Below are 21909 nucleotides of genomic sequence, written 5' to 3' on the forward strand. Positions count from 1 at the left end.
ATTATTCACAGACATCGTATCTGTAATAAGGTATTAAATGTTCGTTCTGTCTCTAATTATGATTTGTCGCGTTGCAATACAATAAATCCAGTTTTTGAATCTTCTTCCCTAAACAGAAATAAGCTTTGTGTTGAGTCTAATGGATGAATGTGCAAACTGAACATTTAAAAAACTGAAGTAAGCCGTCTCCTTGCCCCGACTGCTCCTCCACGTTCAATGGGTGAGTAGGCATGTAGGAGTCTCTCTATCCTCTTACTTCTGCTCTTGAAAGCATCCCAAACAAAAGGGACATACAGAAATGGGAAAGAAACCAATTAGGAGCGCGCGGTTCTGCATGATAATAAATGAGAAACTAGAAATCCACTTTTAGCTTTTTGTCGATGCTTGAAAATGTTCTGTAAAATGCCTTGAAGTGTTTGTAAGCAATGTCCACGTCTTCTTTTCCACAGATTTCCCTCACACTGAAGATAAAGATAGGAAAGCAAATGGGAATATGAATATGAGGGAGTTATTTAATGCGAAACAGATATATGAATGCTGGTGTATCAGCATACATACAAGATGGCTTATTTCTTGCATAGCGCTTAGCCTGCATAGGAGAGCACAACGTGAAATAGGCATCAACTTATTAAAATGCTAACCTATGCATAGATAGCTGAGCTATACCACAATCAACAGTACGAATTCCAACTCCTGAAGCAAGGATGGGACCTATGGTCGATCCACATCCCACATCATTTCTCACAACAAATTCCTGCATAAACCAGGCACTACATTTAACAACTGCACTGCCTTGATATTGAAAACAGTAATCAGCACATCATCCACATTCACTACTTTCTCCAATCCCCCAGCCTTTTCCATCAACTACCAACAATTCTTCCCATTCCGGCTATAGTGAGATTGTTCTATCCAGTTCAGGATTTGAATTGAACGGTAGTCAGGTCTATCCCAGACAACTTGCTGATTGTAAACTCCGGCAAATATTGTTGTCTCTCATGACACTAAAAATTACACATCTATTAACTGAAGACAAGTTCTTTATAACCGATTGCATCCCAAAATTGTTGAACTCGAAGAATACTTTTCACCCAGTATTTCAACAACATTATTAAAATAACCTTGCAACCCAAAATTGAAATACATTAATGTTTTCAAAGCAGTATTTTTTTAATGAAATCTATCAACGCACTTAAAATGATAGACACTGCAACATGAGTACTAAAATTGAACCATAACACTTGTATAAAAAAAATTATATTGATCTATTTAAAAAAATAAATCATGTCGATACCATTTGGTTATCTTTAATATATAAATAATCACACGCATATGAAACATATTATAAACACAATTTAGTGTCTTAATAACAAATTTGTTCCGTAGACAGTATGACTTATTATTCCATATTATTTTCTAATTTAGTGCAAATTATTTTTTTTGGCATTATTAACCATTGTCTAGCCTGACATCGAAATTGACACCAAAAGTAGGGATAACATTGACATAGAAAAACATGCACTAATCTAACCCAATAAAATTTTTAGTAGCTTGACCAAAAACAAAAGTCTTCTCGGCAGCAAATAAAACTAGAAAGATTGAGTAAGTATCAGGAAAAGCTCCTGGAACCAGAAATAAATAGCCAGAGGAAAGACATTGTACCAAATACAACTTTTCCAAGCCTATAAACTAGGAGGACAATTTTGAACTTTTCTTGCTATAAATGAGAATTTATGGGCCTATTGAGTCCAATTCCGAAGGTGCAATGCAAATGAATCGCCAGGCCAAGTCTGCTATAGAATGAAGCTAAAATTCTCAGGATGACTCATTGTCATGCAAAACTAATGTCTCACTCAGAGGGCATGTGTCGAGAAATAGAAAATTTATAAAAAGTTAATATCTATTTTTTTTCCGATCTCACGCACCCTAGCGTGTAGGATTTACTAAGACTTGGAAAGTAATCACCTGAACAGGAAGATTATGGATTTTTGCAACTTCTCTGAAAAGAAAACCTGTGATTCCACTTGTAGCATATCGTTGGTTAGCATTATGCTTGATCACGAGACCCTTCTGCAAAACTGGTCGATGGTTTTCTTCATGCTTATCCATAAAATTGGGGTGGACTCCATGTGCCATGTCAGCAGATACTGCAAAACAGCGCAAATAGTTAACACATTTCAGATTAAAACTTAGTCAATCCAAATTCCATGTACAAACACCCAGATTTAGAAAGGGCATAAACAAGGATCCCTTGCCCTAGTGGCAAAGGTGAGGCCCCAAGATCCTAGTGGTCTTGGGTTCAAATCTTACCGGCTGCGGGGATGTTTAGTTAGTGAGGTTAGGTTTAGGGAAATCCCCCACCCCCATTATATTAGGAAAAAAAAAGAAAGAAAGAAAAAGAAAAGGGCATATGAACTTGGGAAAGTAAATACCCAACAACCCTTAGATTGAGAATGCATCAATTCAAATAGCCAAGACCAAGTACATGCATACATCAATTACCAAGTTAAACTTCTAGCTATGTCTAAATAGCAGGCATACCTACTCATAATCAAATAATTAATGATGGGCTACTCATAATCAAATAATTAATGATGGGTAGCTGGCGTTAAAAAAAGAGAACTCTTATATTTGAAAGGTTTCCATAGGCGCAGTAGTTATTTCACCACCACTATGAAATTTCCTGACCATTTGTCATTATCATGGCTATGTAAACATCTTACATATAAATAAATAAACAGGAAGGTGTTCGACATTTTCGAGTGCATGTTTCAATCATATATCAGCATCTATTCCTCTCTTGAGAATAACCCTAATCAACAAACTAATCAACAACTCTGAAAATTCAATTTAGAAAAATGATCTTACAAAAAGGAGGTTGAGTCATGAGATAGAAACATGTACTCTAAAGAAAAATTTGAGTACCAAGAAATGAGTTACGAATTGCACGAGCAAAGCTGCATTCACCGACAGTCTGTTGACCTAGATTAGCACTTATTCGCCTCATAGCTTCAAACATAGTTGGTGCACCAGCACCCTGGTATGAATCTGAACCAACCTGTAAAATATTAACTCTATATCTGTCACTGTTTTTTATAATCTCACAATGAAATTTACAAAGCCCATTCTTTTGTCTTTGCAGTAAAGCTGTAATGATAGAGCTAAAATCTAACAATGTGCTGCAACAAATCTTTCAGTATGCATAGACATGTAATACTACTTTTTTCCCTCTTTTGTACGTTGAATTATCCAGGCAAAGTTAAGTGCCCTATGAGCTCGAAGCCTAAGGAACTGTATGAGATGATAGGAAAATCATGACTTCTGAGACACTAAATTAATACCATCAATTAAGTTTCGATCCTCAGCACAAACAGCATACAAGAAATACATTTATGGAGATCGATTCAATTTCTTGGATCTTCAATTACTTGTGAGAAACTGAAAGTGGATGTGCTATGGAACTCCTAGTGCATTCGTTTTTAGATAAGATAATATAATTTTGTTGGATTGTTTATTCTAATTAATTTTGTCCATTGGAAACATACACATATAAATCTCTATATAACTGTAGCAGTGAAGAAGCCCCTCTTTCTCATCTTTCGTTCTAAATCTAAGGCTAAGTAATGATTAATGTCCTGTGAGTAATCTTCTCTTAGACATGTGCAACAATTCTTCGAAACAACGTAAAAAGATTTACAAATGGTGGGAACTTTTAACTTTTCAAAGGATAGGGGATGCAGTCACCACTATTGTAATACCTGAATACCACGTAAATTATTTATCACAACTTTAAATCATAAAGGATTAATATCGGGTCATAACTGAGTTGGGCCGCTTATACATGTTGGTAAGTGTATCAGGGGACCACTATAAAGTTTGAATGACAGCTGATAAGATTGAAAAAAATCAAACAAAAGATGCAAGGATGAAAAATTTCCAGCACCAGCATTTCAATATGGTGAGGATAATTTTCTAATATGATGTTAGAATTGAGGGATTCAACAGGCCACTAAAGTAAAGAAGAGCTACAATCTTCATATCAGCCTTTTTGCAGATTCCCAACCAAATGATTAGTAGTACAACCAGAAGTGATGAACAGAACAGTGATTTTATTTGAAAAAGAGAACAAAAGTCTTAAAAAAAAAGGCCAGAAATGCATCGCAGATAACTTCGTACAAAAGTCAAAATCCTGCAGTAATATACCTCCTCATTGTCAAACAGAGCAACCATACGAATTTTGTGCTCGTTCTCTAAATCTTCAGGCAAGGCACAAGTATCGATGAGAGCTCTCAATGCACAAAAAGTTAAAGCCAGATTATCCAATCTTCCGGAGAATATGAACTCATTATTAGCACCTCCAAGGCAGCTAGGTTGGGTATCACAGATATTTAACTCAATACTGGCAATATCTCGAACGTGACAGCCCAGCTCATCTGACAAGATCTAAAAAGTGAAATACATGGAATATGATACCATGAAATGAACAAGTCTTTAACATATAATAATCATGAATTGTTACATTTGTGGAAACATCCTAGGCAGTCAACTATGGTTACAAGATGTAGTGTCCAATTATGTTGTCACAAAGGAATTTGATTAGTCTCCTTGGAGAAAGATGCATATATCCAAAAATATGTTGGTATGCACCTATATAATTGATTTCGTTTCTCCTACTAACATCCACGTTGTCAGTAGCAAGATTTAGAGCACACAAAATGCACAGGATTCTTCCACTGTTAAAGCAACAAGACACTCATGCTCTAGGGAACAAAACAATTTCTTATTAAATGTCTTTACTTCTTTTCTATGATGAGATGGGATATCTGAAGCATATAAGAATGACTGCAATAAGAATGCAATTTTAACTACTAGGAACACCCTACATGTCGAAACAACCATGGTGTTTTCTTGGACATTACAGTGCACAAAGTTCAAAAAGGTTTTAGAAAGCCAGAGCTGTAGCTTTCTTTGTTGCAACAGTGATAAACATTTTGCTTGTTTTCCCAACACTCAATTAAACCAAAACGCAACTACGCTGAAAACCATCCCAATCTACTTAACCAGTACACTACAGAGGAATCAGATATATGCCTGTATGAGCAGTTGGTGATGAGCATCTTCTGACGGCAATGCACTACTTTTCTCATTAACATCAGGAGATGGATTGTCAGTTTCTGTAGCCAACAGTGGAATGAGGTGAGTCTCAAGGTTCGGCTTAAAACCATCTGTATTTACGTCCCTGACAACCGAAAGGCAAGCATAAAAACCAATTAATACAGTAATATCACCAATTGATTGAGAAAACCTAATCTCCGTATTTTTTGCCATCACAATGATAAATAGCCATAACTTACATAAACTGAAAAGGATATCCTATGCTGGATGCTCAAGATTCAAGAGTTTAAAGAAATTTTAAAAAATCAAACCACATAATATCATGTGCCATAAATTGCACCAATTATTATTATTTTTGATTTTTTTTTTTAAAAAAAAAAAAACAATGAAGCCTTCATGAGAAGAATAGCCAGGCATTGCCTCCCCAAAATTCATTAAAAATTACTTCTCCAGTGCCATTGAGGCACACAAACAAACCTAGATGATAGATTGATAACAAATGCTCATTAATGTGATTGTAGATTTGACATTTTAAAGGATACACATGCATGATGTTTTCTAACATGACAAATGTCATTTAATAAATATGAGAGGTCAGCAGATCTTTGTCTTAATATCAAGAATCACAGAAACTTCATCAAGACGGCAAAAAACTCTAAGAAAGGAGTTCCAAGACGTACCTATTTAGATGAATGGCAAGTGTTGGAACTCGCAATAAAGGCCTCTTTATCTTGACAAGCTTGTGTGAAAAAGAACCATCATGATCTCTAACAATAACCCTTCCAGCTAGGCTTAGGTCTCTGTCAAACCAAGTGTGCCACAAACCACCACCATAAGTTTGCACATTGACCATAAGATAGCCGGATTTAGATGACGCAGACTTTGGCTTCAGCTTGAGGCATGGGCTATCTGTATGTGCAGCAATCACATGAAAACCATTACCAACTGAAAACCTGCAAGACTAATTTATGAGTTCATTAATTAATATCATGGAAAACTCAAATCCATATTTAATTTCTTTGTTCAAAGACATGAAATGAAATCAGGAATAAATTGTCGATAGGACAATAATTTGTCAGATCAATAAAGAAAAACTGAGGAACTAGATTTGGAGAAGCTATAAGTAATCAAGAAAATAAATTCTGCAGCCAATAATGACAAGAAGTACTTTTCTACGAATAGTTAAGTGATCACTCAACTTAGGATGCACTTTACTCACTTTTTCCCAATGGCAAAGGCAACTAAAGAAGACATGTTCCGTGTAAAAAAATAGCGACCACCAGGCTTTAATTCCCATTCTTCATTTTCATCCAGTGGACAGAATCCTGCTGCTACTAGCTGTTGTTTTGCTTCAGCTAAACATCATATAAAATGTACCAATGAATTGTATATCCCCAAAGAAATAGAGAAGAAAGATTCTGTCATCGTTTTCTTTCTACTAAGCATGCCAGACTATCGAGAAACAAAACATTGTTAGTTTCTTTCCCCGAGACATATCAAAATACCTATTGGAATACAATTTAAAATTACTTGCATGGAAATTATCAGGACCATCCGATATACGATGGTAGAGTAGATCCTACCTATACAGGCAGTGCAGTGATCCATTCAATACATGCCAAGGGTGCGTGTTTTTTCATTTTTTAAGAAAGTTGTTTATTTTTAGACATTTTTTAAATCCTAATCAATACACGTCATATTTTGGATGGATCACTGCACTACCTGTAAGGGTGGGATGAAATAAACCCCGATATAGATATAAGGATCACGTCACAAGCTAGCAAATCATAATAGAATGATTTCAGAAACTTTTTAAAAAGCCAAATCATGTTGAGACAACAGTTGACAAAAAAAGGCTTTGCAGATGAATTGGCACCAATTCCAGTCCATTGTTCTGAAATTCTCATAGCCTTCAAACATATCTACTTGTGAATTTAGTTCATGGATTTGCATTGCCACTGCAAAATTGGAACAGGATACCTGTCATGGAACGAATGGTTTTGAGCATTACTGATGAGAAGGACTTTATCTTTGATTTGGAACAAGTGTTGCTCAGCTTTGTTCCCGAGTAAAGATTAATCATTGGGTGATAACAACATTAGATTTCATACGAGATGGATAGGGTCAAAAGAAGAAAGGAATGGACGAGTCTCACACTTTGGTCGTGCATGAACTGAACATACCAGTAGCATGAAACTGAGTCCATGACTCATTGAGGTAGTCCAGTAGATCCCCAACTATAGATTGGCTCGGTTCGGAAGCTGAAGTACTGGTCTGTAGTAGAAAAAAAAAAAAAAAAAAAGCCACACAACAAAAACGTCATAAAATCGAAAATGATAGCAAAAGGAGACGAGAACGCAGATGCAGATACCTCCAATGTAGAGCGAATTGTTGTGGAGGAGAACTTTCGGAGATGAGAGTTTCCACATCGGAGATTGGTGTTATCGCCGGTGGCGGCGGGGAAGAAGGGTGAAGCAGCACGGTGGAGCATAGATAGCATCGCGGAGGGCTTGAAGAAGGCCGATGGGTGGAGAACATGGAAGCGAGCTACGGCTGCCATTTCACCCACTGTAATGCAACGCCAATGTCTCTCTTGAAAAAATGAAATCCTTTTTTGTTTATTTATAATATATATATAATGTCATGGTTACAGAGGCATCCAATTAATATAATGTATGATATTAAAATTTTGTGCTCCGAAAATACATGTGGTTACAGAACGCAAGTTAGATATATAATAGTTACAGAACGCATGTGTATAATGTATGATATTAAAATTTTGTGCTCCGAAAATACATGTGGTTACAGAACGCAAGTTAGATATATAATAGTTACAGAACGCATGTGTAATATAATGTATGATATTAAAATTTTGTGTTTCAAAAATGCATGTGTGAGCAGTTAGATTTTTAATTGAAAAGAAAATAAGAGAAACTACTTCGAAAATTTGGCTGCAATTGAGGGGCAAGATTGAAAGGAAAAATTTGAGCAGTTCCAATGCCGGGTTTTAGTTATTTTTGTTTTTTTATTTTTCGTACCACTAAAACATGGTATCGAGTTTTAGTAGTCGGGCACAAAGTGTACATCATTTGTTGAACAACTAAAAATTTCATATATATATATATATGTTGTTTCATATGTCTCTTGAAACATAGTTTCAAAATGAAATTGATATTTAGAACACTTAATAATTTCTTAAAATATAATTTCAAAACGATTTGATGAAATTTTATTTTATTTATTAACAAACACGTTAATAAAATTTCAATTTCATTGATCTGAGTCCAAATATAAATCTGATTCCAATGGGAGAAAACTGGAGCCCATTTGAAGCCCAATAAGGCTATAGTCTGTGGGCCTGTTGGACTTGAAGGGGAACAAATTAAATATTTTTTATTTAAAAAAAAAAAAGATTCGAGAGAAAAGAGGAGTGGAAGGGACGTAGGAGTTTAGGCGGGAGAGCTCTTCAGTTCGCCACTGAATCTGCTTCGTAAGCTAGGTTTTTTTCTACTTTTATCTGATTTTCTCTGTGTTTTATTTCTGAAAACCGCATTCCTTAGTGTGCCACGGCTGAGGATCGCCGGAGGTTTGCGGCGATGGTCGGAGACGAGCGAAATGACGGCGTAATGGCTGTATCGGAGCAACCGTCGCCGACGTTGGACGTCGAGATGGAGAGGAAAAAGCTTCGTCAGCGCTGGGAGTTAGCATCGGTTCTCAACTTTCTCAAAGTAGTAAAACTCCTTTTTTTAAAAAACTTTTTTGAAATGATTTTATGGTGATTGTTTGTATTTTTTTCCTTTCCATTTCCATTTCCTTTTCCTTTTCCTTTTCCTCTTCCTTTCATTTATTTATTGTTTTTGGATTTTGGTATTGCGGTATTTGCACAACGTCCAGGTTTTTAAGCCAGTTATTGTCAATGATCTTAAGATATCTGCTGAAGATATAGAAACCGCGCTTATCACACAGAATGAAACGCTTGCCCAGCTTCATGTGATGCTGTTGAAGGTTTTGTTCGAATCTTCATTGCTGCTTCTTTCATATTTTTTATTTTATTATTATAAAAAGATTTTCCATAAAGTATGTTTTCGGTTGTCTCGTAATGTAGAGAAAGGCTGCTTTTTTAAGAAATTTTCATGACTCTGCCACCATAGGCTTGTCCAAATATCTCAGTCAGTTTGAACATTTTCTTTTAATCAGGTGATTGATTATCCTGATATTGTATGCGTTGTGAGTACGTGGATATTGGTTAAATATTAAGAATGAAAAGATTACAGTGTCAGTGACGTTGACAATCTAATGCTGTTGAGCAAATTTACAGAGGATAGCCTGTTGGAATTCAATTTTTGAGAAAGTATGTTTGTTGAAAGACCGGGATATATTTTTTAAAGAACACTCTGGAATTGTTTGTTTTTCCTTCGATTTGCTTTCGTAAAGTTTGATTGGCATTGTGGAACATTGTGTTATTGGTTTCGTGTTCTTTCTAGTTCCGCAAGTAGATGTTGATGCAAAATTTTACTTTTCAGGGAATTCCGCCACTGTCCAAGGGACTAAACAGCACTGATGTGTGGATGACTGCTCTCTGTAAGAAACTGGAAGCGTGGTGGCCTTGGGTAGGTCAAACTTGGGATTTCAAGAGATTTTTCTGTACATTGTCCTTAAGAGATCCTATAGCCTTTTCTCTAGCATTTTGTTGCAGGTTGCTGAAGGGGATTTTCCTTTACGCGGAGCCAATGGGTATTATCTCTTGCTTGTCAATTTTAATGTCAATTCTGCATTATCTGTAACTTAGCAATCCTTAACTCTTTTTCCCATTCTATCTCTTCCATCCAATCCATGTTCAGGAATGCCATATCCATCTATAAGGAACTTGATCCAACAACTCGACTACTTCTTCTTAAAGCTATTTGTGAAGTTCGAGCTGATGTATGGATCACTTTTTTTTTTTTTCCTGAACGCATTCTTTTGCTCCTTGTATTCTCAAAGAAATTCCTAAGTGGATCCTTTTTCATATAGTGATACTTGTAGGGTTGTTTGGTTTTGTTCTATGAGTTATGGGGAAAGAGTTCTTTGGGAAATGCCTTGAAAAATATTTTGGGGAAATAAATTGTATGTTTGATTTGGTTTTGAAGAAATAGAATTATTACTGCACATGTAAAATCGTATCAGAAATTTAAATAATTATAAAAGAATATAAGATTGTATTTTGATTTAAATATAATACTACAACAATAAATATTTTTTTAGAATTGATGAAAAGTTGAGTTAAAAATAATCATTATCTGTTTTTTATCTGGATTATCTTGGAGATTCTAAAAGGATGAAAAATATATATTGGGGAAATAAATGAAAATGAATTTGAGTGTTTGTTTTGTTTTGAGAGAAGGAAAGTCCTTCCTCAAAAACTAGAACAAACCAGGCGATTGATTTTTATGATGATTCCACTCGTGAATCTTTATAAGTTCTTTTGATCTCATATAATCTCATGGTTTTAATGTTGCTGAACTCATATTTTACACCCAGCAACATGATGCTGTGTCTTATATCAATGAGACAATAAGAGGTGGTGCTGAAGTTTCTACTTTTCGAAAAGAAAAGCTTGCAGGAGATGGAAATGGAATTGCATTCTGGTAACTTCTCTGGGAATCGTACTTTCGAAGAAGTCGATAATAGGGTAATTTTACATTTTTTCCACTACAGGTATGATGGAAATGAAGTTATAGGTCATAGATTGTACAAAGAGGTCTGCTGCCTTGAAACCGAGCGAGTCAAAAGGACGGGTGTTGTTCCAGCGATAATTTCTCATTGGGAGACCATTGCTACTAACCTCGAAGAATTTCAAAACGTTGTGGTAAAACACTTTTACCAATTACCATCACCAAAGATCCTCTTTACTGCTATTATTTTATTTACTTTTCTTCTTTGGATGGCAGGATGAATTTTCATTTGGCGGAGTTCAATGGAAAGTTGCTTTTTCCGAGTCTATCAGAACTGATGTTATTCCTGTTCTGAAAAGGCATTTGAAGGTTGGAAATCCAAGTTCTGTCCAATTAACCTCGTTTTATTTGCTCGAATAAATGTTTCATCATATGACATTTAAACTATCTTTGTATTATTGAATTTGACAGAAGAAACAAAAAGCTCTTCAGCTTCAAAGAGAATTGCTGAATGGTTTTCGAAATTCAGGAATAGCTCGACGCAACAACAAGCCTGTTGATTATAGATTTGGTATGATAATTGCACATCACACCAACTGGTAAAAGCTGCTTTATTGCTAAGGGTGTTCTCTTTATTTTATGCAGATGGTTATGATAAAGCCATTAGAGAGGCCATACAGTTCACCAAGTAAAATCACTCACCTATTCTATCTCTTATCTGTTTTCTCATTTATTTGTAGCACTCTCTTGCGATTCTCTTAACAAGAAATGATATCACATCTCTATGCATCAACATTCTGAATTCTATCTTGGACCGGGAGTTGTCGTTTGAAATTTTTTAGTTTGAATTGTTTTTGGTGACACATATTCAGATAAAATAATGGATAGTCACCGAATTTTGCAACTTTTGTGTTTTTAACGTTCACTTATTTTCTTGTTACTTTTTTGAGCTGTAATCAGCTCCCGTTGTCTTTCATTGTCATGCTTATTTGTTTATATATATTTACATATGTCAGCAAACGGAAGACAACTGAAGAACAAAAACATGGAGAGAAGAACAGCCAGAGAGGGAAAAAGACAGCAACGACCTCAGATGGAGATATCAATTCATATGCAAACTCAAGAAACAGTGAATCCACCGATACTGATTTTGAGAGAATCAGTTGGACATCAAGCAACAGCACTGATGATTCAAGTCAAGATGAGCATAGCAGTGCAGAGGAAGATGGTAACAATGCAAAAGGTGATGTAACTCATGGAAGACAACTTCGCTCCCAGAAAAAGGGCATGGAAATAGCCAATAGGTCCGAACAATTGCGTTTCAGTAAGAGACTAGCTGGAATTCCAGATCATACACTTCAAGAAAGTATGATATTAGGTGCTAAGAACAGGTTAAGGCAAAGGCCCTCGATCAATACTGCTGTCGACTCTGCGGTTGTTCCTGATTCAGAAGAGGAAGATTCATCAAGAGACACAAACTGAGCACTCGTTATCTGACAGAGATAAGAAGTTTTGTACAAGTTCAAGTTTGCTGCAACTGAAGATTGAATCAAGTTTTTAATGTGGTCATTCAAAATTGACACCAATATATAGTGGTTCAAATCTGTTCCATTTGGAGTTTAAACCTGAATTATGTATGTCCCTGTACATGCTATGCTGTTAGGACAATAGAACACAGCACTACTATGAAGCAAGCTTGATTAAAATGACACTAATTTCACCAAGAATTATGATTGAAATTAGCATTGTAATTCAAATGTTTTTGGTCATGAAACTTCACGTGCAATATATATAATGATTTTGCCACTTTCCGATAATATTTCTTTCATTAAGTAATATTGTGAATTATAATGTTTGTATTTCAAAATCACTAACGTTTAAATAAGTGAGATGCAATCATGGGCTACTGTTGTTTGTACGTGACAAGGAAATCTAGAATATAGATAAATAGAGTACAAATATAATATAATAGCCAAAAGGTTCAAATAGTCAGGATGGCCGAGTGGTCTAAGGCGCCAGACTCAAGTTCTGGTCCTCTAACGAGGGCGTGGGTTCAAATCCCACTTCTGACAGTTTTTGGTCAAAATAAAAATTTTTTGTATTTTGATTTTTTTTTTTTTTTTGAAAAGTTGTATTTTCATTTTTAATAAATATAATATCCGAAAATTCTTTGTATTTTAATTTATAATGAATATAAATATCTGAAGAGGGGCGTGGGTTCAAATCCCACTTCTGACATTTTTTGGTCAAAATAAAAATTCTTTGTATTTTGTTATTTTTTTTTTTGAAAAGCTGTATTTTCATTTTTAATAAATATAAATATCCGAAAATTCTTTGTATTTTGTATTTTAATTTATAATGAATATAAATATCTGAAGAGGGTCGTTGTCATATGCGATTATTTTTCTTAATAATTAATTTGTAATTACAATCAAGATTCAATTTTTTTACTGAAGAAGAGGTAATGTTAATTAAAAAATCTATAATCACTTTTTTTTTTTTAGATTGCAAGTGCCCGATGAATTTGCCATTTCAAGCATGATTTTTTTTCGCTCTAATGAGGCAAGCATATCTAGAGCTGGGATACCGAATCAAAATAACGAATTTTCGACATACCGCATATCTAGGGCTGGGATACCGAATCAAAATTCCGATGTTTTCGGTATACCGTATCGAAATTTTTTCGATAGATAGACATCTTTTTAGTATATCGAATTTTTTTTCGATATCTATACGATATTAATATGGATTTTTTCCATACCAAAATTTCGAAATTTCGATATTGATATGAATTTTTTTCATACCAATATTTTTTATACGGTATATCGAAAACCCACCCCTTACATATCATATTCATCTCACAAGATTCTAGCAGACCCCTTGTTTTCTCAGATCATTAAAGGGTGGCATGCTGATCATGTTGTTTTGAGCATCATCGGTGTTTTTCCAGATTTCGCTCTAAAGGAAACGGGGAAGCAAATGCATTCCGATACCATCAAGAGCTCCCATATCAAGAGCACATGTCAAGAATCTGGCCAAACATTACATGACACGTGGTCGATGTCCTCCGTCGAATGAGACAATGAAGAGTGGATGAGAATCTGATATGGGAGCTGCCTCTAGAACCTAATATAGTTCTTGTAATCGAGAAACATATACTTTTCCTCATATTCGAGTACATGCGTTTGTGACCAAAAAGATTTTTTCAAACCTTGTGGTACATTGAATTTCATTAATTTTATTTGTTGTATATCAACTTCAACCAACTTTTTTTGCCATTTCAGTCTACCGAACAGGTCTTTCTCTTCGCTAATCAGTCTACAAAATCCCACGTACATAGTTCCAAACGACCAATCATCAGATATTACCGGGATGTGGGGTCTCTAAAGAAGGGATGGTCTAGAGCTTGCCGAGCTGTGAGGCGTTCAGATGGATCAAACTTGAGTAAGCCATGTAACAAATCGACGAGGGACGATCTTGTAGAATCAACATGCCTTGAGACAAGTTTCTGTATTTTTTAGCAAAAATGTAAGAATTAAATTACGAGCAAGTTGTAAGAAATATTACCGTTCACAATGCAGAGTCATTCTTTACAGTTGAGAGGAGAGGCTTTTTTGATTTTTTGGCATGCCATAGGTAGGTTGGATTTTATTTATTTATTTTGACTTTTGAGAGGAGAGGCTTTTTGTTTTTTGGCATGTCATAGTTAGGTAGGTGTTATTTACAGTTGAGTAAATGCAGTAGAAGTTTCACCAGACCTGACGGAATAAGAGAGAAAATAGAAAGAACAAGAAAGAGAGTTGCAACCTTCAAGTGGTCCAGCTTCTTTACCGCTCGAATGCTTTCCCTGGAAACAGCTCCTTCAGGCCAGTTAAGCCTGGTTCGCTTGAATAAGTTTTCAGTATCTCTGCCATAAAAGGATCAAAAAAGAAACAAAAAACCTGTCACCCTTTCTTTTACAAGGAGAGTTTATTCCGTCTATAATGAAAAGGGAGATGCTGATGATAAATGATGAGTACAACCCAAAAAACCTTGAGGAGCAAAACTACCACCACCAAAAACCAATGCAGATCACATAATCAAAGCAGGAGCGGGATGACTTACTTGGCTCTTCGTATCATATGCTCTGGAAGGGCTCCCAAAACCCTCTCCATCATAGCCAAATGCTCCAAGTTGTCATGAGTTTGAAAAAGTGTTTCGCCCTGAAAAAATTGCTCTTCAACCTTTTCAGTACTCCCAATGTTTATTTATATATGTATATATCTTATATGTGTGTGTGCGAGCGTGCGCGCCCGCGTGTATGAGCATGAGTGAACGTGCAGATATCTTTTTATCTGTGTGAATGTATAAAATGCTAATTGAGAGGACACTAGAGGAAGGAAAATCAGATCTAACCAAGCAAAGTTCTACAAGTATGCAACCAACACTCCACATATCACAAGGATATGTCCATCCTAAACCTGAAGTGGAAAGCAGAACCAGAATAAGTCAGTATTTCATACAGATGTCTTACAAAACTATTGCCACAACACGAGATAAAAAGGATGCTTACGACCCTCAAAAGGCAAAAGAAGTATATATTCTACTCCAAGCAACACAGCACCTTCAATCCATTTTTATTTTACATATTAAATAAATGAAAGATTTTTCATCAATGTTCAGTACCTCTTAACCATGTACAAGAAAGGGCACAATATGGAAAATGCCTCCAAATATAATGAATATTGGCACTCAAACAAATATCTATTGCCCTATGTTCCTAAATTACATGGGAGTTTGGTACAAAATGGTAGCAACATTCCACGACTGCTAGTGTCTTCCTTGTTTTTAAGGTTGAATTCGGAAACGAGTGGTGCAGAAGAAAATCCCCGCACAATCCGACGTATATGTACCATGCATTAAAAGTAGTATGGTTGTGACACTATATGGTATGGTTTTAGAGCTATTCTTATCTTTCACCAATCAAGTATAGTCTCAGTATGTTCAAGGAATCACATGCACCAAAGATAAGCGGACAATAAAGGCACATCCAAATCACTGAGAATTGAAAATAAAACATGTAGTTGCGGATAAGTACAAGTGTTAGCTAAACCATGTAGCAAAGCATTGTCCCTTGTCCGTATGATTCTCCTACAGCCTCTAATTTTCCCTTCCCCCAACCAACAGTGCAAGAAATTAACAACCCTTGGCACACTCCAGAGCTGGAATCTAGAAGATTACTGACGGCTGGGCTAAAAAATATGAAGCCAAAAAATGAGAAGTAAAGGTGGACCTCTCTGACAAAAATAACTAGTTACCTAGAATGACCTCAGGTGCCCTGTAATGCCTTGTCGAAACAATGGAGCTATGTATCCGATTATCATAAGCAGTACTGCCAAAGTCAATCAGCTTAATCGCACTTGACTTTGGCAAGCACCTGAAATTTGTTTCATCTGATATCTTCTGTACCATCCAAAAATTTTATTAAGTGTGACGAAGTCCATGTCCATCAAGATGTGGTTTTCCAACTATAGAGATATAAATACCTTGGAGACAGGAAGCGTCACAAAATCAGAAGATACGAGGAGTATGTTTTCTGGCTTCAGATCAGTGTGGATTAACCGTAAATCATGCATATCTGTTTGATAAATTAATAGCATGACACAGAAGTCCAAAAGGACTGTGTTAGAAGTAGAATTAAGTGCTTGTGAGAACACAAAACAGCCAAAACAGATCTGAATAGTTTTGTAAACCAGATGAATATGCAAAAAGGGATAAAGCAAGGCCAAGGGCAATCCACACACATGATACAGATTCCAAAAGCTGGCGTCCAAACTCCCGAACAAGATCCACAGGAAAGGGGGAATATTTATTTCTCTTTAGAAAATCAAATAAACTTGGTCCAAGCTTCTCAAACACCTGAAGCCATTGAAATGCATTCAAAGGAAGTTTTCTGTCAATCTATCACATGGATATTCATATTTACCAATCAACTCAATCCAACACAAGCAGCAAAGACGTTCGCAAAGATAATACAAATCATTACACTGCACACAGGCTCACAATCACATAATATGTGAAGGATAAGGATAGAAGAATAGTTATAAACTACATTTTCTATAAGCAGATGAGGTATTTCTATGGAGTTCGAATAGCTGAAGAAAACGTAAGTAAGAAAAATGAATTTTTTGAGGTACTTACTATGCAAATATGATTCCGATGATCAAACCAATCTAGCATCCTCACGCAGCTGCAAAATAAGCAATAAAAATAAATATAATGTGAATGTACAATTAATGAGCAGAAACTTGCTAACAGAACCAACTCACTGTGAATTGCCTTTATCATTTTCAGCAAGTTGTTGAAGTACATCGATCTCAATCCTTGCTGCGTCGCGATATTTGGCTGTGCTTTTGACTACTTTTATAGCCACATACTCCCGTACTTTCCGGTCCCAACATTCCAACACTCGACCAAATGTGCCTACAGCACTAGCAACTTGCTGATACGGTACAAGAACAACGAAAATATATATCAGCAGGCACATGACCGCTAACCTTCACCCATCTTTCCAAGTATCTTATCTGTGCAAAAGAAGGCAGAGCAAGGTTCCAAAGATCAGCTTGACAGATAATTGGGATACTAAAATTATGATCATCACTATATTCACACGAATATATACCAACAACAGAAGAAAATCCGATAACATTTCAGAACGGGAAACAGATGAATACCACGTAATCATCTGATATCTATTCAACAAATGCAGATTATTTCAATAGAGAATGAAGTTCTTTTAAATAGCATCTGTTCGTCTCTAAATCCATGCACTTTACTATGATGTTTATCATAATGCAAAGAACTGTCATTGGTGAATGCATACATTGGGAATACTACTGACCCCGACCCGAACCCCACCAACAACAAAAAGAAAAAGAAAAAGAAAAAAATATCCGCCTGTCAGTGAAATAATAAGAGAGAACGTAATAGAAACAGGAATTCCATGCCAGACTATAAATTTCCAATTGAAATTCAAGCAGGCATACATCTAGGAGTGAGATTTTCGCCAAGGCTAAACACGTAATGCCCATCACGATCATCTTCCCTCTTCGGTGGTGTAACATGGCGGTGAAGAAAAGGAGCGACATGGAGCTTTGCCGCATAATCCTGACCATCCCATCGACCAGTCTGGAATTACAACCCAAGAACTCTCATAATTTTAATCAATAATACCAGATACATAAACCCTACATCATTTTCGAGCAAAAACAAAAAAAAAAACTTGGCAACCACCTCCTGTTCATGCCATCTCGACGGAGCGACCCCTCCAGCTAAACGTCGCCGTTTTTGATATCGCCGCTGTCTTTCCTCCGCCATAAAAATCCGCTCCTCTGATTCAGTATGGTTATATGAGCGTATCTATAATAATTTCGAGAAATTGGATTTATATGCAATTAAAAAAACCTAAAAAAAAGAAAAAGAAACAACAGGATGAACGTTAGATACAAAAAATTTCGTCTTTGCTGACTGAAGGGATAATTTAGGGCAAACAATTTGGGGGAAAACGGATCGGCGATGCAATAAGGATTAAACCCCGTTATATGGGATTTAACGTAGCCATCAATTATTTATTATTTATTTGATCCAACTGTTTTTTTGAAATTATTATTTTTATTAATTATTTCACACTTATTTTGTTTCCCTCCCTTTCACACTTATTTCAATATCAGCAATTCTCAAAAAATTAAAAAAAAAAAAAAAAAATCAGCAGCACGCACACGCAATTGCTCACGTAAATTACGTGCGTAAAATTATATACAAATATTATATATTTTAATGTATAAAATATAATATTTATATTTTAAAATATTTGATTTTAATATGTTTTTTTTTTTTCAATTTGACATTGATATGCATTTACTTTAATATAAATTCGAAATTATGTTCCGCGGTGTGATACAAAATTATGCTCCGTAGTTTCAAAACGAGTTAGACCATCCACAAATCAAATTAGAAATATCCTGATTCGTCTGGTTACACACAATTGGTTAAATTCGTCGTGTCGGGTCATCCAAGCCGTATAAATGGATATGTGGGATTGATAATTTCTCGACCAGCAAAAAATAATATCTATATCGGATAATTAATTATTGGTTATAAGTCGATCACTAACTGTGTTGATTTACCAAGACTACCATGTTCTGACATGAATATTAAAAAAAAAAAGGCAATATCATCTCAATATATATACGTGGTCGTGAAAATATCTATGTAACTTCTCTATTTGTTGAGAAAATTACTACATGCAAATTTATTTTACATCTCAAATCGTATGCGATCCCAAAATTTTCTTCCTTAGTTTTTGTGATTCTTCCGTCTGTCTTTGCCTAAAATCATGAATAAACCTAATACCGGGATTTCTCCCGCGTGACCCCTTCGATGCCTATGTCAGGCTGAGAAAACATGGGAGAAATAATGGAAGAAAACGATGAGAGAACATCATGGGATAGAAAGTGCAGAAACCTCTCTTCCCACCTTGTCTGCATCATCAGAAAGAAAACAGTATATATTAGTGTTTTTAGAACCGGACCGGCCAGTTCGACCAAGAATCGATGGCTGGTCAGGTCTGAAACTCCTTCAAGAACCGAAAAACTGGTTCAACCGGTCAGAACCGGTCAAGAACCGATTGGACCGGTCAATAACCGGGAAAACGGTTGGACCGATTTTTTGAATTTTTTTATTTTTATTTTTTGAAATTTAAATTTTTTATTTTTAAAACTTTAAATTTAATTTATATATATATATACATAATTATTTGAAATTTGTGCTTCATTAAAAATTTATTTTAATAATTATTGTTTTTTAATTAAATAATTTATTATTTAAATAATTTATAACTATAATTGATATTTTGAATATATTACATATTTATTTAACTTTCAAACTATGGAAAATATATATTTTTTGTCTATTTATATATATTTTTGAGATTTTAAAATTCAAAACATATTATTTATTATATTGTATTATATAAAAGATTTTTCGGATCGATCGCCCGGTTAAAAAGGTCCAACCGGTTGGATTGTTTTTTTTAGGTAGATCGGTATGGATGTAAAGGAGCCGAGCCGATCCGAGACGAACAGTATCAGGCTCGAGCTAAGCTCGTTTGGTATATATAAAGACTCGGGATCGGCCTAAGTTCAATTGAAAAATGGATACAACCCATGATATCAACAGATGATACCCGAGATGTATCCTAGGGCATCACTACACCCCCTTAAGAAGTCGGGCTAGAGTCACCACTCATTGCCCTGATCTATTCACCTTATCCATGAACTTGGGCATGAACGCGCGCGCCAGTTTCTCACCTCGAGTCGAATCGATGAGGTAGGTGAGAATACTCCTTCCATGCTAGGCCGAGAAAATGGACATGAACTTGTGTTTGACGAGGGCTCGAGTTAAGATAATAACCGTCGAAGAACATAACAGTCCTCGATTTTGGCTCGATATAGTCGTTGAATACTGAGTAAGTAATCAAATAATCTCTCATGCCAAGTCGATAGAGTTGTAGTGCCGAACGCGTTGGGCTTATAAGATGTGCCAGGACCACATGCCTCCTGGACTTTGAGAGGTGTCGGGGACTCACGTCTCTCGGGCTTATAGAATGTACCAGTGCCTCATGTCTCCTAAATTTGAGAGGTGTCAGGGCCTCATGTCTCCCGGGCTTAAGTAGTGTGTCAGGGCCTCATGTCTCCTGAACTTTGAGAGGTGCCAAGGTCTCATGTCTCCCGGGATTTAAAGAGTGTGTTAGGGCCTCATGTCTCCTGGACTTTGAGAGGTGTCGAGGCCTCATGTTCCCCGGGCTTATAGAATGTGTGAGGGCCTCGTTTCTCCTGGACTTTGAGAGGTGTCGAGGCCTCATGTCTCCCGGGCTTATAGAGTGTGTCAGGGCCTGATGCCTCCTGGGCTTTGAGAGGTGTCGGGGCCTCTTGTATCTCGGGCTTATAGAGTGTCGAGTCATGGATTGGGGTCTACTACTAGATTGCATGCTCGAGATATATATTAGAGCGGGGCTTACTGCTAGATTGCATGCACGAGCTCGTGAAAATTGTCATGATCTAAAATTAAACTTCACATGCTAAAAATAAATTTAATTAGGACACCAGGTTAAACTTCAAATGATTCCTTTTATGATGCTTGAGGCACTAGACTGAGTTGGCGGCCAGTGTGTTGTGTCGGGCTAGAGTGCTCCATAATAAAAAGACATGAGTTAAATATGAGAAATGACTATAGAACAAGATATAACGTTTTTCGAGTCCCGTGTTAGGACACTGCAAGAAAACATAAGACCAATGAAGAAATAATCCAAGATAATAGCATCTCTTAATTTTTTTATGCACAACGTATGATGCCAAATCCTAAAAATAATCCCGAGTCCATGGAATTTGGCTTATGAATGCGAAATATAACAAATAAAATATCCACAACCTGTGAAACTCATCACAACCACATAAAACATTGCCCCTTCTCGACAGTTTTTAAATAATACACTCACGACATTTGCACCAGCCCTTTTATTAAATAATTTTTCAGCAAAGCAATTTTTTAGCAAAGTAATTGTAGTCCCTTTAGTATTTTTTCTAATTAAATTAATAGACCAAAATGACAGAGCAACAATCCATGAGTCTATTGCATGTTTCAATCCTATGAGTAAGTGATTTAGCATTTAAGGAATGAATAGTGTCTTTTGACACGTATATCCAAATCAACAAATGTTTATGATCTTCACTCAGCACAAATACACGGTCGCAAGTTAGAGCATGACTCAGTACAAAATTGTCTGATTGGGCAATTTAAAGTATGTGTTAAGATGACACAAGGTTGCACATTACTTCACAAGGAATTCCACTACCACGAGAACAAGTCCAATCACATTGGTTTTTGAAATGAAGATTTAACAAGCCTTCCTTCTCAAGCTAACTAAAGAAGTCAATCGGCCACTAGATTTCGAAAGCTCAATCTTGCTAGATCTGCAAATAAACAGATCACATGTTTGATTTCTAAAATAAAATGAACATGAGTGGACCTTCATGTCCATGTATTTACTTTCCTGGTTCTTCGTGATGTATTCACCTCATATTGGACCGAGATATTTGCCAAC

At 36.0% G+C, this 21909-nt stretch overlaps 3 protein-coding genes and 1 non-coding gene across 7 annotated transcripts; 2 read left to right on the top strand and 2 right to left on the bottom strand.

Annotated features, from left to right (window-relative positions):
* Nucleotide 1: 1 nt before the first annotated feature.
* LOC140872347 (probable aspartyl aminopeptidase) lies at nt 2-7693 on the bottom strand. 2 transcript variants are annotated; one of them, XM_073275167.1, is made up of 10 exons: nt 7487-7693; nt 7299-7389; nt 6335-6470; nt 5796-6068; nt 5092-5239; nt 4204-4443; nt 2926-3058; nt 1966-2147; nt 642-754; nt 2-461 (listed from the first exon to the last, which is right to left on the bottom strand). In XM_073275167.1, exons 1-10 carry the CDS (start codon nt 7673-7675, stop codon nt 353-355), a joined length of 1614 nt encoding a protein of 537 aa, XP_073131268.1. In that variant the 5' UTR covers nt 7676-7693; the 3' UTR covers nt 2-352. The 2 variants fall into 2 exon arrangements, with proteins under 2 accessions (XP_073131268.1, XP_073131269.1); XM_073275168.1 differs by lacking the exon at nt 6335-6470 and having other exon boundaries at nt 5796-6024.
* Nucleotides 7694-8549: 856 nt separating this feature from the next.
* Nucleotides 8550-12548, top strand: LOC140872289 (DDT domain-containing protein DDR4). Of its 2 annotated transcripts, XM_073275108.1 has the most exons (12): nt 8550-8605; nt 8676-8843; nt 9010-9120; nt 9639-9725; nt 9812-9849; nt 9957-10038; nt 10636-10742; nt 10813-10963; nt 11046-11138; nt 11241-11340; nt 11415-11457; nt 11786-12548. In XM_073275108.1, the coding sequence occupies exons 2-12, from the start codon at nt 8712-8714 to the stop codon at nt 12249-12251; spliced, it is 1410 nt and encodes a 469-aa protein (XP_073131209.1). In that variant the 5' UTR covers nt 8550-8605; nt 8676-8711; the 3' UTR covers nt 12252-12548. The 2 variants fall into 2 exon arrangements, with proteins under 2 accessions (XP_073131209.1, XP_073131210.1); XM_073275109.1 differs by lacking the exon at nt 8550-8605 and having other exon boundaries at nt 8618-8843.
* Nucleotides 12549-12757: 209 nt separating this feature from the next.
* TRNAL-CAA (transfer RNA leucine (anticodon CAA)) lies at nt 12758-12841 on the top strand. The gene has a single exon. It is a non-coding gene; the product is annotated as a tRNA-Leu (tRNA).
* An 898-nt stretch (nt 12842-13739) lies between these two features.
* LOC140871261 (serine/threonine-protein kinase AFC3) lies at nt 13740-18335 on the bottom strand. Of its 2 annotated transcripts, XM_073273688.1 has the most exons (12): nt 18042-18335; nt 17795-17936; nt 17306-17332; nt 17078-17231; nt 16950-16998; nt 16553-16667; nt 16295-16386; nt 16067-16211; nt 15165-15229; nt 14874-14971; nt 14577-14676; nt 13741-14277 (listed from the first exon to the last, which is right to left on the bottom strand). In XM_073273688.1, the coding sequence occupies exons 1-12, from the start codon at nt 18123-18125 to the stop codon at nt 14134-14136; spliced, it is 1215 nt and encodes a 404-aa protein (XP_073129789.1). In that variant the 5' UTR covers nt 18126-18335; the 3' UTR covers nt 13741-14133. The 2 variants fall into 2 exon arrangements, with proteins under 2 accessions (XP_073129790.1, XP_073129789.1); XM_073273689.1 differs by lacking the exons at nt 16553-16667; nt 17306-17332; nt 17795-17936; nt 18042-18335 and having other exon boundaries at nt 13740-14277; nt 17078-17166.
* Nucleotides 18336-21909: the final 3574 nt, after the last annotated feature.

This window comes from Henckelia pumila, unplaced genomic scaffold, assembly GCF_033568475.1.
Source record: "Henckelia pumila isolate YLH828 unplaced genomic scaffold, ASM3356847v2 CTG_461:::fragment_3, whole genome shotgun sequence".
NCBI classification, from domain to species: Eukaryota; Viridiplantae; Streptophyta; class Magnoliopsida; order Lamiales; family Gesneriaceae; genus Henckelia; species Henckelia pumila.

Bases quoted from the DNA above. Each gene is read 5' to 3' on its own strand.
- LOC140872289 (XM_073275108.1), top strand. From the start codon at position 8,712: ATGGTCGGAGACGAGCGAAATGACGGCGTAATGGCTGTATCGGAGCAA. The intron at 9,850-9,956 runs GTATTATCTCTT...ATCCATGTTCAG, and splicing joins CCTTTACGCGGAGCCAATGG to GAATGCCATATCCATCTATA. The intron at 11,341-11,414 runs GTATGATAATTG...TATTTTATGCAG, and splicing joins GCCTGTTGATTATAGATTTG to ATGGTTATGATAAAGCCATT.
- LOC140871261 (XM_073273688.1), bottom strand. From the start codon at position 18,125: ATGGCGGAGGAAAGACAGCGGCGATATCAAAAACGGCGACGTTTAGCT. The intron at 16,387-16,552 runs GTGTGTGGATTG...TTTATCAAACAG, and splicing joins GCTTTTGGAATCTGTATCAT to ATATGCATGATTTACGGTTA. The intron at 14,278-14,576 runs GTTGCAACTCTC...TAAAAAATACAG, and splicing joins AGAAGCTGGACCACTTGAAG to AAACTTGTCTCAAGGCATGT.
- LOC140872347 (XM_073275167.1), bottom strand. From the start codon at position 7,675: ATGGCAGCCGTAGCTCGCTTCCATGTTCTCCACCCATCGGCCTTCTTC. The intron at 7,390-7,486 runs GTATCTGCATCT...TTTCTACTACAG, and splicing joins CAATTCGCTCTACATTGGAG to ACCAGTACTTCAGCTTCCGA. The intron at 6,471-7,298 runs GTATGTTCAGTT...TATGATGTTTAG, and splicing joins GACTCAGTTTCATGCTACTG to CTGAAGCAAAACAACAGCTA.